The following is a 16,137-nucleotide window of genomic DNA, read 5'->3' on the forward strand; positions in this document are numbered from 1 at the left end:
TTTTCACCTGTCTCAATAAAACTTCTTTAGACCACCACCAACTAGTCCAGAATGCTGCCACCAGGCTTCTGTCCAGATCTCATAAGTTCACTCACATCACTCCAGTCCTGGCATCCTTGCACTGGCTCCCTGTTAATTTCAGGATCCAACACAAGATTCTAACCATCACTTACAGAGCCCTCCATGGTCAAGCACCTGCATACTTGACGGATCTGGTGTCCTTTCACTGTCCTGTCAGGTCACTGCGGTCCGCTGAAGGCCACCTACTTACTGTCCCTCACACAAGATTAAAGACGAAAGGTGATAGAGCCTTTAAGGCTGTTGCACCGAAATGGTGGAATGCACTACCTCATGAGCTGAGAGCGGCCTCTTCCGTGGACATTTTTAAAAAGCAGTTAAAAACACGTTTAGGCATGCGTTCCATTAATTGTCCATTGTATCATCTCTGTATTTCGCTGCACTTTACTTTTTATTTGTTTTTGTGTATTTTGCATTGTTTCTGTTATTGTATTTTTTGTATTTTATCTTGTGAAGCAGTTTGTGAGTCCTCTCTGTGAGAAGTGCTATATAAATGAAATTTACTTACTTACTTACTTACTTACACACAACCGCAGATCTGATGATGCAACCACAAGGTCAATCATTGATCTTTGGCCTAGGGTGTTCTGGTACCAGGTGCACTTATGAACTCCCTGTGCTCGAACATGGTGTTCGTTATGGCCAGTCCATGACTCGCACAGAAGTCCAATAACAAAACACCACTTGGGTTCAGATCAGGCAAGCCGTTCCTCCCAATCACCCCCTCCAGGTTTCTCCGTCATTGTCCATGTGAGAGTTGAAGTCCCCCAGGAGAACTATGGAGTCCCCAGTTGGCACCCCTTGCAGGAAGCTCTCAAGAGACTCCAAGAAGGCCGGCTACTCAACACTGCTGTTCGGTGCATGCGCACAAACAACAGTCAGAGACCTTCTCTTTGCTACCCACAGTTGCATTGAGGCGAACCTCTCGTTTTCCAGGCAGAACCCCAACACGGCGGCACTCAGCCGGGGGCTTGTGAGTATCCCCACACCCGCCCGGCGCCTCTCACCCTGAGCAACTCCAGTAAAAGCGAGAGACCAGCCCCTCTCCAGAAGTTTGGGTCCAGAACCAGTGCTGTGCATGGAGGTGAGCCCAACTATATCTAGTCGGTACCGCTCCACCTCCCGAACCAGCTCTGGCTCCATCCCCACATTCCACATTCCCAAAGCCAGTCCGCGACGCCAGGGATCAGCACAGCAGGGGCCCCGACCCTGCCTGCCACCCGGCACACAATGCACCTGCCCCCAGTGTCTGCAGGTGGTGGGCCCACAGAGCGACATCTCCATGTAATCTGTTTTACTGGGCCCCATGACCTTAGGCCCGGCCACCAGAAGGTCGCTGTCGAGCTCTCCCCCCGGGTCTGGCTCCAGGAGGGGCTCCGGTGTCCCCATATCGGGTGATGTGCTCATCTCCCAAAAAGTCCGTGTCATCGAGGTCTTTGAATCGCTCTTAGTCTGGTCCCTTCCCCGGGACTACTTTGCCTTGAGAGACCCTACCAGGGGCTATTAGCCCCGGACAACACAGCTCCAACGTTCACAAGGACATGCAAACCCCTCCACCATGTTAAGGTGGCGATTCTCGGAGGAGATAATGCTCCCACCTCCAGTGTGGTATTTTTAAGGTTATATGCAGAGCCAATTCTCTCTCAAACAGGCCACATTGCGGTGTTGCCCCAAAGCTTGTTTTAAGTTTGCTACATGACATTAGGAGAATCCTGTAGATTACCATGAGACCATCAGCATGAGCAGACAAGTAAAAACACTATTCTGCACATATTACAACACCGACAGTAGTTTGGAGGTGGGAGCACCATGGTATTGGGCTGTTTCTCTTCTCATTGTACCAACAGAATCCAAATTATCAAAGGGGAGATGAATGGAGCCGTGTACTATGAATTTCTTGAGAGCACTCTGTTGCCATCCATCAGGACGGTGAGGATGATATGCATTCCAGCAGGACAACTATCCAAAACATACTGCAAAGAAGACTTTCAAATGGTTTCAGAGGAAGAAAATAAATGTGTTGCAATGGCCTAGTCAATCACCACACTTAAAGCTAAGAGAAACATCTGTGGAGGAAGCTGAAGATCAAGATCCACCAGTGGGCCTATCAGATTCTTCTAGATTTAAAGAATGTCTGTGGAAGAATGGACCAAAATCCATTATGAGCACTGTGAGAGATTATGCCGCATTCGGTTGGCAATCCAGGCCGGTCATTCCTTGTCAGATTTATATGACTGTATGACACGTCTGATCTGAAAGCGTTTCATTGCAACAGTCCGGAAAACATGGCGGCGCGCCGTAAGTTTGTTTTTGTTTGCATGGTTGCTGAGCAACGGAGACTTTGCTGGTTCAAACGACTTTAGGCTACAACGGGCTTGCACAGACTTTTTTTCCAACACAAATCAACAGTGGAAACAGAAATGCCATTGCAAAGTACTTGTATGATTTTTACAACACAAACGCTTAATTAAACAGCATATACGAGGACAAATTGAGGACAAATAACTTTGTTTACCATTCACAATGTGCGCAGCCATCTTCGTCATGACGTCAATTCTACCGACTCGGTCTACCTGGACCTTGCCCGAGTTTGATGACGAGACCTCCGGGTAGAACGGGTGTTCTTTTGTACCTTTCCGGACAGGAAACCATATCAATCCTGGTTCCGGCTACCAATAGAATGCAGCATTAGTTTCTTCATACAGGGAGCATCGTAAAAGCTGGTGCTGCAAACACAGGCTTCTCTACCGATTCTAAAATACATTTCTGTTGGCATGCTTTATACTTTTTTGTGTTAATCCACATTATTGCACATAACTTTTTTCATCACATCACTTTTTTATTGAGTTAATATTAATGTTTGATGTAAATTTAATGTAAATGGCTGCATTGGAAATATGATAAATAAACAAGAAAGTTGACGGGTTGAATATGCTATTTCCTCTTGTATATATATAATATGTAGTGGTAAAATACAGTTTACAAGTCTGTAAATTGTAAATGTACATTTATCCACTGTGGGTCTTATAGGTGCACAGTGAGTGCACATGCTGAGTGTGATACAAGAGAAAATCACAGTCACTATCTGTTTTTAATGCAGAACAAGAATGGGGTCCATTTTTTTCCAAAACAGGTCTTGGCATCCTGAGAGTCTGAATGCAACTCATTTGTACAATTACCAGAGTTCCACCACCAACACAAATCATTATCTCTTTAAGGCCAGCTGTAGTGTTGACGAAGGATCTTTTCATTGATAGGTAGCATTTGAACTTCTTGAGCAGAGGTATGTCAACATTAAATGGTCTCATTTCATTGTTATTCCTTGATAACCCCTCACAGTGTCTTTTTCCTCATGCTTAAAACCAGACCTGTTTTAGGTGGGTTGGCATACCTGATAAGGTCATAGAAAATTGATGCAGTACCCCAGCTACAGTAGACATACTGTAGTGGGGTTCAAATTACAGTGATTGGGATTGAGGTAGCTCTATACTTTTAGACTCCATTGTGATAATGGAGAAAAATCTGGACTATCAGCTATGTGTGCTCCTGCATTTTGATCTAACTATGATTGACACTCACTCTGTCCCTTCCCACAGGCGCTGGGGTCCCTCAGTTTAAACCCATCGCCCTCAACTCAGGCTTTCGGATTGAGGTGCTGGTGAATGGCTCTCTGTTTATCAAGCACGTGCTGGAGGAAGACAGTGGCTTCTACCTGTGTAGAGTCAGCAACGATGTTGGAGCTGATGTCAGCAAGTCCATGTATCTCAATGTCAAAAGTAAGTCTCATGGGAAAACACTACCAAAAACTGTGAATTTAAAACTTGCATTTAAGGTGTTGTTGATAGTGATGTGTGTATTAAAATATTTATCTCTGTATTTAGAGTTCTATATCACACAGGCTCCGCCCTGTACTGGACTCTTTGGGTAATAATCCTCTAATCACGAGCATGCATTTGCACACTTAGAGAAGCATAAACATAGGCAGCCAATCAGGACATGCCTATCCAAATATGTGTGAACCCAACAGTATTGAGGTGGGCAGATTCTTGCTGTCAGACATCCTTTTTTCTCTTCAGCGATGGTGATTTGCACACTAAGTGGCTTCCTCCATGGCTAGAACTGGTGCATCAAGAAATTTAGAAGCCAGCAGAAGTGGGATCACTTCAAATGTTTCGACCTGATGCTTCGTTGCCATAAGAGTGAGCAGGAGCCCAACATCAATGACATCAAGGCCCCTGCTCCAACTGCCACACTCCGCCGCCACCTCTGGTCATGCTCGCTGTAGATGATGACATCTCATCACTCTCCTGTATATCAGCCTTCCATGGGAGTTCACCAGGACCTCGCGCAGACCCATTTTGGATTTCCACATCCTAAGCTGATGCATTGCCTGCAAAATGCAGTTACTGGAACTGGTCCAGCCAGGCAATTGGTCACAACTGTTGACTTAAAAGACACATACTTTGATGTTACTGTGGCTCTGAAATACAGGAAATTCTTATGTTTCACCTTCCAGAGATTAGCCTACCAGTACAACAGACTGCTGTTTGGCTATTCCCTGTGATCTCGCACTTCAGCAAATGTGTGGATGTGGCATGAGGGTCTTCTTTTATCCCCATGACCTCATCATCATGGCCAAGTCCAAGGAAATGGGCTATGTTCTACACAGCCCAATTAATCTTACACCTTAACTGGATGAAGAGCAGCCCTATACCATACCAACGAGTGGAGTACTTGGACATTGTGTTCAACACACACAGCCTGTGGGCCACTCTCTCAGAATGCATGATGACAGCCCTGTGGCAAACAGTTAGCAAACTGGATTTTTGTGATGGGACAGCGTTAACTGTCATTCAAGCGCTTGGGGTAATGGCAGTAGCACACCCCAGGGTACTGCTGGGGCTACTACAAATGCAGCACCTGCAGAGGTGGTTTTGTAGTCTTCGCTTGCATGCTAAAAAGCACAAGCAATGCTTGGTTACCATTCTTCCCTCAGTAGGGGACATTCAGAGACACCTGTCAACACCTGTTGCAGGAAACACTTCTGGGACAGGTGACCCCCTATGCCAGTGTGTTCATGGATGCATCCCTGACAGGGTGAGGAGGGACCTGACTGCAGAGAGCAGTAGGTGTTGTATGGCCTCCAACAGTCGTCCAACACATCAAGCTCCAGCACGTGTTGGTGAGGACTGGCAACTGTGTTGCCACGGCCTACATAAACAGACAGGGTAGAACTCTGTCTGCTGCGCTTTTGAGGATGATGCAGAGCCTGTGGTTGTGGGCCTCACATCACTGCTGTTTCTAAAGGTGCTTCATGTTTCGGGACTGAAAAACAGAGGTACTGAGCTCATGTTGAGGCACGGTCCCCTACCAGACAAGCAGAGACTTCACCCAGGGGTAATGAGGCAGATCTGGACTCCATTCAAGACAGAGGAAGTGAATCTGTTCACCAGCTGACACAACACCCATTGTCGCTATGGTTCCCCTGGTGCCACAAGACAATCCCTCCCATGGCTGGATGTGCCATGGCCAATTAAGCTGCTCTGTTCCTTTCTTCCCCTCTGTCTCATCCCTCCCTGTTAGAGAGAGAGTCATGAGCAGTTGCTGGTCATTCAGATTGCCTCACTTTGCACGGTTTTATTCAGAAATGACTCAATGGTGGCAGCCCAGCTCTGAACTATCTCACAGTTGTGGAGACAGGTACAATAGGTACACTGCCCACACTGGGTCTTGGCTCCTGAGAGGAACAGGCTGAGGAGGGCTGGACTCTCTGGGCAGGTTGTGTAGACCATCCAAGCAGTGAATGTGGGGTCCACCACTGCCTGTTAGAAGGAAAAGTGGTTGGGGTTCCAATGCTGGTGTGGATAAAAGAAGGCTAGATCCGATCTGTCATGTGCTGTTGGCTCTATTTTTTTCCTTTTTGCAGTGTTTGATGGATAGAGAGCTGTTACATGCCACTATTAAAGTGTACACGGTAGCCATCTCTTCCTGCCATGATGGTTTTGGGAATAGCCCATTTTTGCCCACCATCTCCTTCAGCGGTTCTTGCACGAGGTCAGAGGATGGGGTGATGCGTCCAGTTAAGGGTCCCTCTGGGCCTCTTACGTGCTCCTCTCTAAAGGTGTTGTCATTCAAAACAGCTTTGATGCTTGCCATGACATCAGCTAAGAGAGTGTGTCAACTAACCGCCCTATTGGTGCACCCCTGTTGCTTGCTGCTTTGTGGTGACCACAGTGCGCCCTCTCTCAGACAAAATCCCTCCTTTATTCCCAGACCATAAGGTATTCATCCAGGTTGATGTAATTCAGTGAGATTCAGTTAGTATCTTATCTTATCTTATCTTATCTTATCTTATCTTAGATGCCTTTTGGGGAACAGGGAGGCAAAACTGTATCTGTTCTGTCCAGTTTGTGCGTTCGCATGTTATGTTGTGAACAGCCTCCATTAAAGGACTATATAGCTCTTTGTGTATTTTGGTGATGCCGTGGCCAGTAAGGTCCTATCCAAGAAATGTCTTGTGAAATAGCTTTGTGGGTGCTTCTCCCAAGCCTACAGGTAGGCAGGCAGGACCCTCCTGCTGTGGTCAATGCACACTCCACACGCAGTGTGGCAGTGTCATTGGCCTTGTTCAGTGGATTGAGTGTTGAGGACATATGGACAGCAGTGTCGTGGTCTACGCCATGTTCATTCATACATATCTATCTCTTGGACATGCCAGGCTCCTTGGTTGGGTGTCACTTGTGTTGTATCTGACTCCCCTTTGGGCATGATACAGTAACATGTCTCTGTGCTCCTTTATAACCTAGGAAATGTGGTGTGCTGGGTGTCTTTTGACCACCCTGAAAGGTTAGGCCATGGCTCCACCCAGTTTAATTGCTTACCTGCTGGATTGGCTGGGGCCTACTTCTCCGCTGCAGTGGTCTGGGTTATAAAGAAGTAGGAGGAGTATTTGCCAAAGGGTCCAATAGAAGTCTCAGTCTGTGCTTATAGTACTACGGTTACAATATTAAAACTTTTGATGTGTATATAGTGCATTCTTACAGTCAGCTTTCCATAAATAATTTTAAGTTACACATGAAGCTTAGCATAAGTTCAGTCCGGAAAACTTTCTTTTTTTACAACTCATTCATTCACATTTCTCTCTGTGTCCCTCCTCTCTGTCTTCATTCGTAATCAGCTGACTATTGGCTGTCCTTTTTTAGTTAAACCAGTCAGATTTTGCCTCCCAGATATAGACATGGTCTGTGATGACCCCATGAGATCCTGGCACCATATTGATAATGACGTCTTGCAATATGTGATCTTTCGTGACCCCATACATCACCTTCAGTTTATTATGACCTTATCAAATCATGTCAACGTGACCACATTCATGGTATTATTTTACTTATAATAAGTGTGACTGATAACAATACTTTTCTTTCAGCCATGCATTTCTTTGCCTTTTTTTCTAATTAGGCCTACATATTTTACTAGAAATCCACTGTTAACTGGTGAGGTGGAAGAATCAAGATGAATTGTGTTGGTTTGTTGTTAGGGGCGGCTGTGGCTCAGAGGTAGAGCGTGTCGTCCACCACTCAAAAGATCAGCAGTTCGATCCCGGGCTCCTCCAGGCTGCATGTCGAAGTATCCTTGAGCAAGATACTGAACCCCAAATTGCTCCCATCGATGTGTGAGTGTGTTAAAACTGAGTAGCAGGTGGCACCTTGTATGGTAGCCTCAGCCACCAGTGTATGAATGTGTGTGTGAATGGGTGAACGTGACTCATAGTGTAAAAAGCGCTTTGAGTGGTCACTAGATGACTAGAAAGGCACTATACAAATGCAGGTCCATTTACCATTCTTCTCTTTTTTTTCTTTGGGGGTGTCCTATACCACTCACAACTTCACTACCCCCTAAAAGCACATGACGTCACAATGGGTTCTATTCACCAAAGACTATACTGTGGAGGTATTTTTGTGTGTTTTTGTTGCAATCATATAAAACTGTTTTGAGAGCATATTTCTTGAACTGCAATCAAAAATCAAGTTTGTAAGTAAATACATGTGATCATTTTGCTTATAAATCAGTCCTCTTTGCTTGCAAGTTAAAAAGTTTTGCTTACAGATCAGTCCTCTTTGTTTGCGAGTTAGAAACTTTTGCTTGCAGATCAGTCCTCTTTGCTTGCGAGTTAAAGTTTTGCTTGCAAGTTCAACTGCACTTAATGGGCGGGGCCTACACTGATGGCTGCAAGTAGAGTTTCTATTGGTGGGTTTGACGTGGCTCCATACAGACCGGGCTACACCCACGATTCCCTCTCTCCCACTGGAAGCACTCGACAGTTGGCATTACTGTTACACCCTGGGGCATCAACGGTACTGACCATTACACCGTTGAATAGTTCTTCCCTGGCTAAACAAAAGCAATCTACATGCACCATTTCAAATAAAACATTCTTGCTATTATTAGGCCTGGTCCACACTGACCTGTGTACTTCTGAAACCGTGTATTATTCTATGTGATTTGGCTGTTTGGCCACACGCAACCGCACTTTTGGGCCCCCGAAACCGCATTTCTTTGAAACTGGAGTCCAAGGTGAAGTTTTTGGAAGACTCTAGTGCCAGCGGTTGCGTGTAGACAGGATAACCGCAGTATTTTATTACCTGTCTCCATTGTTTGATGTCAGAGCGATGGCAATCTGGAAATCCATTGGTAAAAAAACAAAGAAAAAAAATATTTTTTTTCTTCCTTTACCTCTGGAGGCACAGCCCGGAGTTTTTCGACTAATGGATGTGCAGGAGCCTCGGCGATCGCTCACACCCTTAACTTCCGGCGGTGCCCCCAGGGAGTTTAGCTATATATGACATTTTTCACATCACTATATCACCGTGTAGACTAATCTGATGTTTGTTAAGTCTATAAACACAATGATTGAAAAAACGTTACTATTTCTGTGTGTTTTGTAATTAACATGGTTATCGTAGATTAGCTGGGCTAACCGTTAGCTGTTAACGTTAGCCGTTAGCGGTGTCTGTAATAACCATAGACTGTATAAAAATAAGGTAATAACTCAATAAACGGTCCATGAATAAAAAAAAAATTCCAGCGGATATCTTAGTTACAACATGAGTGAGCTAGCAAAGCAGTTTTGTGTTGCTATGTGTGGTATTTACTCAGTTATGGGAAATCACGATGTCTAGAAAGCAGCAGTAGCTGCAGCTGACAGGGACAGTTAGCAAAGCTAACATCAGGACGTCATCTGTTAAAAGCCTCCCGTTGTCGGATACAACATGAAACTACTCCAGTTTCCTCAATCATGTTGTAACGAAGACATCCGCTGGAAAAAATATTTGTTTTCACATTGATGAGATGGCGTTTTGGGTGGAGCGGTCGGTATGGACGCTGAGCTTGCTGTTTCTGTAGGTACACATTTCCTGGGGACACCTGCACGTCTCTGCCACGCCCCCTCCATTGTGATTGGCTAAAGCGCAGCATTGTTCAAACTCAAAGCCCCGCCCTCCCCCCCTGTAGTCGTCTTTCACACAGGGCTACCAACAGATTCTACAATGTAAATTGCAGAATCTGTCTTGAGAGATTAAAGCGACGGTAAATAGCTCTTTTCTAAAAGTTTACAAACTACTAAAATCCCACATCCTGTGTTAAATACAATGTATCTTAACTATATTTACAATGAAGCTTGATTCTGCACTATGCACTTAGCCCGTATGTGAATGTTTACCGTTGCTATGGCAACAAGTGCCAGCTGACGTTAGCGTTAGATAGCTTAGCTCAATCGTCCGACAAACAATAACCCATAAAATTATAAGTCAACATATTTAAACAAAATCAACAACAGCTACCAACAGTTACAGTCCTTACAGCCTTAGCTAATGTGTTGTCACAGGTTAGATTGTCAAAATTAAAGTAATAACAGCTTATATCCCTGAGGAACTACGCTAGCATTAGTGACGGTTGCATCCACTCGTATGCAGTTACCTTACATTACAGTTCCCTCAAACAATATCACGAAGCACAATACAAACTATAGGCTATAAACAAATTATCTATTAAGGGTAGACTACTGATAAAATCTGAAGATGCTTAGGTGATATTTACCCACCTGAAAGAATAAATGAAAACAAACAGTGATTTTGCTGGTCTTCAGTAGCTTTACTCTAGGTGTAACTGCCAACTGAAGAACGCAGCACAAACCACCCGTTTATATACCCAGATTTGCTCTCGTGCCTTTACTCCGATCAGTTATGCTTTAAATTGAATGGGGGGTATCTGTATGGTATCTGTAAAGATACAAAATTGATATCATATGCATAAAATAATGTCACAATTGAGTGGGCAGATACACATAAATCCTTCACACTAACTTTATGTCACACTAACTTTATTTGTGAGCGTGCTATCTGCTCTCTTTGGATGGCATATCCAGCTGCTCGACCTAACAACCAACGAAGGAGGCTGCTCTTGTTGCTAGCTACCCCAACTACACTACCACAAAAGCAGTGACGGGCCTGTCAACGGAGGTTCTGGATCCGGCCCGGTTGGACCTCTGTTAGCAGGCCCGTCGCTGCTTTCGTGGAAGTGTAGTTGGTCGTTCAGGAGCCTCTGTCTCTCTCTCTGTCTCTCTTTCTGTCTCATTGTAACATACGGATTACTGTTAATTTATCATGTTGATCTGTTCTGTACGACATCTATTGCACGTCTGTCCATCCTGGAAGAGGGATCCCTCCTCAGTTGCTCTTCCTGAGGTTTCTACCGTTTTTTCCCCCCGTTAAAGGGTTTTTTTGGGGGAGTTTTTCCTTATCCGCTGTGAGGGTCCTAAGGACAGAGGGATGTTGTATGCTGTAAAGCCCTGTGAGGCAAACTGTGATTTGTGATATTGGGGTTTATAAATAAAATTGATTGACTGATTGAATTAGGTCACGCTATTTTTGTGGATCGGGTTGTTTTTATTTTCCGCACTTCCCTATTCCGATATTGACTCTGACTAACTGATTGGTTAAAATGGCCTTTCCATTAGAAGTTGCATTGCCACCTACTGCTTTGGCATTTGTATTACATCACTTGGTCGTGGGTTTTGCGGTTTCGTGTCGATATCATATTTTTTCATCACACCACTGGTGTGGACAAATTTTTTGGGAAATCGGAGCCTGAAAAACTTTGGTTTCAGAATTGATTTTCGCCACAGCTCCCTCACTGAATTCCCCGTGAACTACAGAACTCCCATGTTGCTTTGCAAGCGTACTAGGCTGATGAGTAGAATTTAAGAAACAGGCTAAATGACATGATGTTGCACACTCTTGTACAGTAGGTGGCGATATGCACCTTTAAATTGTTTGCAATCCGCCAATAAACCGAGAGAAGAAGGAAAAAAATGCTTTGCAAGCTGTCATTCCGACTGAGACTGACCAATAGAGACGTGTCTTACAGCTTTCAGTATAAGCCCCACCCACCAGGTTAAACTTTTTACTTGCAAAACTTTTTGACTTGCAAACAAAAAAAATGACTCGCAAATGAACAAAAATGACCTGCAAACAAAACTTTAGGATTTGCAAACAAAACTTTAGGATTTGCCGTTTTTTAATCAATCATTTTTTACTTGCAATTAAACATTTTTTGATTACAATATTGATACTTTTGCTTTCAGATATTTTTTTTGATTGCCTACCTACTCTGTTTGATTGAATAATAAAGAAACAAAGGTAGCTCCATACTATACACATTTCTATTCTTTATTGGGCACATGCAAGTTAAATATTTGTTTAGTCTTCATGAAGTCTCTAATTATTGAGATGAGGCTTAGTATAAGTTCAATCAGCAAGACATCAGTTATGCCAGGATCTCAACAGCCAATCATACAGTTTCTGTTTGACTTTAAATGTGTTCTCTGTTCTTTCTGCTGCTATCAGTTGTCATTTCAGTCCATAATCTCCGCCTCTTTCACCTCAAGTTTCATCACTTCCAGTGCATAGGTCTTATCTCACCTGAAAACCACTCCTCTTCACATTCATCAAGATCTCAGCGAAGAGCTAATATCTCTAATATCTAATATCTCCACAACCAGTGTCCAGACTCCATCAGGGGGGTATCCTATATAACGGCAGGTTTCCCTACCCCCTTAAAATATGATGATGTCATACTGTAATGGGACCCAAATGCCAAAGATTATACACATTTCTCATGGCAATTTATTATTTGTTCACCCTTCAAAAAGTCTCTTCTGATTGAAATGATATTATCTAGTCAGCTCTTTTCTCCTTTTCCATGCTGTGGCTGTTCATGCTCAGTGTATCTGGTAGCATAAGACAAAAAGGTAACACTAAACCACAAAGGTTTAGGTTAGCTTCCCAGACAGAGAGTTGCTAAAATCATGGATTTGATAGTTTACATTCTTCTTCTGTGACAAACAACCTTGTCATAAGTAATGTATATTTGAATTCCACAAAAAACATACATACAAAGTTCTGCACAGGCTCTGCCCTCTACTGGACTCTAAGGGTAGTGCTTTTGGGCATAAATGATCATCATCATTTTTTTCTTCAGCGACAGCAATTTGCCCACTAATCAGCTTTCTTCATGGTTGCAGTCGCAGCTACAGGAACCTCATTAGTGCCTCAGTGCAGACCATGTAGAGGGTGGGGTTCAGCAGCCATCAGCCTGCAAGGCCTGCCGGACTCTGCCCAAGTGTAGACAGCAGCAGCCGTGGGATCACTTCAGCCCCTATGGTCACAGAGGGTCTTTTCAAATCAATCTCATCGGACACCCAGCGCGTCAAACATGTAGAGGAGAAGAGATTATATTGTCACTGACTGCGTCTCATTCATCCACAGGAAGGAGATGAGACAAAGCAAAGTAAGAGAGGAGAGGAGAAGAGAGAGACAGTAGTACATGCTCTGGTTACCCCCACTTCCCTTGCTGCGTCTTTCAAGAAATTCAAACATGGCCCTCCTCAGAGCTGACGTGCACGGCTGCAATTTTGTTAATGTTGGTGTTGATTTTGATGTTAGTAATGTGAAAATGTTTTGATTTAAACAAATACTATTCCTTGAGAACACATTCCTCTCTCTTCCCCAGTTTCCCATTATGTCTCACTAAATTTGGCTCAACAGACCATTTTCATATGACATTTCATTCCTATTCTGTACCAAGCACACACATACACCTACCACCCCAGTACAGGCCCCATCTCCTGTAAAAGAAAAAGTGGAAGAAGGACTCGTGTAATCAGTTTTAACTGGTGGCATAACAGCTCCATTTATCAATGCCATGTGTGGTGTGAGAATGTAAAAATGGTACACATCACCCTGTGTTCCGCTGGAGCTATTGTTGCTGCTGGATTGGAGTGCATAGACAAGATTTCCTGGGCAACTGTTTCTGTTCCCCCTTGATCTCCTTACTGTAGACACGAGGAATTTAAGGCAGTATGTCCATTCATGAACACTGTATTATTGCAAGATTTCAGAAGAGTCACATCACCTTACATGTAGTTTCTCTGATTGACATAGAACAATACACGTGTCTATTTCTCCCTCACAATCTCCATGGGAGACAAAAGGATTAAACACAGCAACATGCTGTCAGCTGCTGGTCACCATAGCTTGGAACTTTCCATGTCACCAGTAATGCATTTAAGGATCTCAACACTGGCTCAGAAATGTCCATGTTGGCCTCCCATCAGTCAGCCTTCCATTTATGGGAGATTTGTCAGAGGAGTGGGACAGGATATAGCAGCTTTTTAGCTGCCAACCCACAGCTGGCCAACAAATGTGTCTATTTATCCCTTACCACTCTCTATACAGAAAACAAGAGGAATTAAAGAAGCTGAATCCAGTCATGAGTGCTGTACTCTGAGTGAAAGCTGTCACCACACACGTCACCCAATGCAGCCAATCTGATTACCAAAGAAATAATACATGTATCTATTACTCCATCGCTAATCTCCATGGGAGACGTGAGGGATTAAGCTGCTGCATTATTTTATGGGAAAGCAGGTGGTGATGCGTTCATGGAACTCACCACCAGCTCTGCCCTTTCCATATTGGCCTCTGATGTGCCAGCTTCCGTTTATGGAGGGTCTAGCAGCAGAGAGGACTGAGACAGGATATCACAGCTTTTCAGCTCAAACCCCACAGCCGGTTACTTGTCCCTAACACACCTTTAAGGGAAGTGCTGACAACTGCAGATTAACACAATGAACATGCAGGATGTTGATCTGGTCTCTGCTCATGGGCATCAAGGAGGTGAATTTCTCCTTCCAGACTGAAAATAAATCACCTCTCAGCAGAGATCCAGGACCTGTAACAGAAACAGGATGTGTCTGTCATCCCCACTCACAACAGAAAGAAGGGATTTAACTTTGCATATTTCCTGTGTTCCCAAGAAGATGGGAGAGTTCAGACCCAAGAAAGCTGCTTTATGTCTTTATGCCCCTCTCAAGCCTCTGGAGCACTTCTCTCTGAAGGCATTGTCATTCAAGACAGCTTTGCTGCTTGTGATGACATCAGCTAAGTGAGTGTGTGAATTAAATGCTCTGTTGGTGCACTCCAGTTGCTTGCTGCATTATGATGACTGCAGCAGGGTTATCCTCAGACCAAATCCTTCCTTTGTACCCAAGAACTTAGGAGTTATTTGAGGTCAAGAATTAAATGGTTTGATGCTTTTTGTCTCACACCCCATGTGGGGAACAGGCTGGCAAAATTGCATTTGCTTTGCCCAGTTTGTGCAATGACATGTTATGTTGAACGCATGGTCCAGATCAGACGTACTGAAGAACTGTTTGTGTGTTTCAGTGATGATGTGGCTGGTTTCAGTGATGATGTGGCTATCCAGGAAATGCCTTGTTGGATGGCTTTATAAGTGCATCTCCTAAGCAGACAGGCAGGCAGGCAGGCAGGGACCCTTCGGAGATGGCAGTCTTGTTCTGCGGGGTGAGTGTTAGGGACATATGCATGGCAGCGTCATCGTCTATGCCCTTGCCTTTCGTTCATTTCTATCTCTTGGAAATGTCAGGTTCCTTTTCAGGGTCTGTGCTTGCTGGAACCACTCAGGACTGTGGAAAAGGGTTGGGTATGTGTCAGATGTGTTGCACCTGACTTCCCTCTGGGCATGATACACCTACATGTTCCTGTGTTCCTTGATGACCTGTGGAAAATGTGGTGTGCAGGGTATCTATTGCTTTTCTTTTGACCCTTGTAGGGTTAGGCCATGGCTTCACCCAGTTTGGTTGCATACTACTTGGCTCAGCTGGGGCACCTGCAGCAGCCTAGGTTATACAGAAGTAGGTTGGCTGTGGCGACTATCAGCCTAATCGCATGTCAGGATCATTTGTAGCTGGGTCAATGTTATGTCTTGACAGGGCATTCATTCATCTGGCTCCACCCACTGTACCCATAGATTCCAGTAGAGGGCACACTCTGTGTGAGATAGAACACACACTGTATTAATACATGCAGAGCCCTCTGCCCCAGGGCCCTGTCACTCCTTTGCTGCTTGCTGAAGAGGGTGTAGGATTACAGACAGCACTGTGGTACTCCCATATATAGTGTGTGGTTCGCACGTATTCAGGATGGCATGTCCCTATAGGCTGGCTATGTTTATGCAGATTTCAGTGGGTGAATGTATGCTAATGATCGGAGAGTATAACCCCTAGAGTCCAGTAGAGGGCTCCACCTATGCTAATAGAATGAAGAATATAATATTTTAACCTTTGTTCTGTGATCTCCAGCCAGCCCACTGTGGCTCGGTGCACATTTTTATCAGTCACTGCTAGATGAGGCTTATGTTTCTGTGGCTCTAATCAAGCCAGAACAGAGTGCTCCCTGCTGAGCCACACTGTCTGTCAGCCCCAGCCAAATAAGCTGCCACTCTGACATGACCCCCCCTGTCTGACTCAAGCCTGTCATGCTCCCTCACAGTCAAACATACATGCACAGAGACACCACCTCTTAGCACAGTCCCTTGGGTCAATCAAGTGTGATTTACAACGAAAAATCTTTAAAGATGTCCCTTTGAAGGTTTTTTTATGATCCTCTGTTACCTACTGTGGAATGCTTACTAGGGATAATT

At 44.4% G+C, this 16,137-nt stretch overlaps 1 protein-coding gene across 2 annotated transcripts in view; it reads left to right on the plus strand.

Moving 5' to 3' along the window:
• LOC117265132 (cell adhesion molecule DSCAM) overlaps positions 1-16,137 on the plus strand; it is a 338,323-nt gene that overhangs the window by 186,209 nt on the left and 135,977 nt on the right. For both annotated transcript variants that reach the window (XM_033639553.2, XM_033639556.2), the window contains exon 11: positions 3,675-3,854. In XM_033639553.2, the coding sequence (XP_033495444.1) occupies positions 3,675-3,854 (180 nt within the window). The remainder of the gene's footprint in view (positions 1-3,674; positions 3,855-16,137) is intronic.

This window comes from Epinephelus lanceolatus, chromosome 11, assembly GCF_041903045.1.
Source record: "Epinephelus lanceolatus isolate andai-2023 chromosome 11, ASM4190304v1, whole genome shotgun sequence".
Taxonomy (NCBI): Eukaryota; Metazoa; Chordata; class Actinopteri; order Perciformes; family Serranidae; genus Epinephelus; species Epinephelus lanceolatus.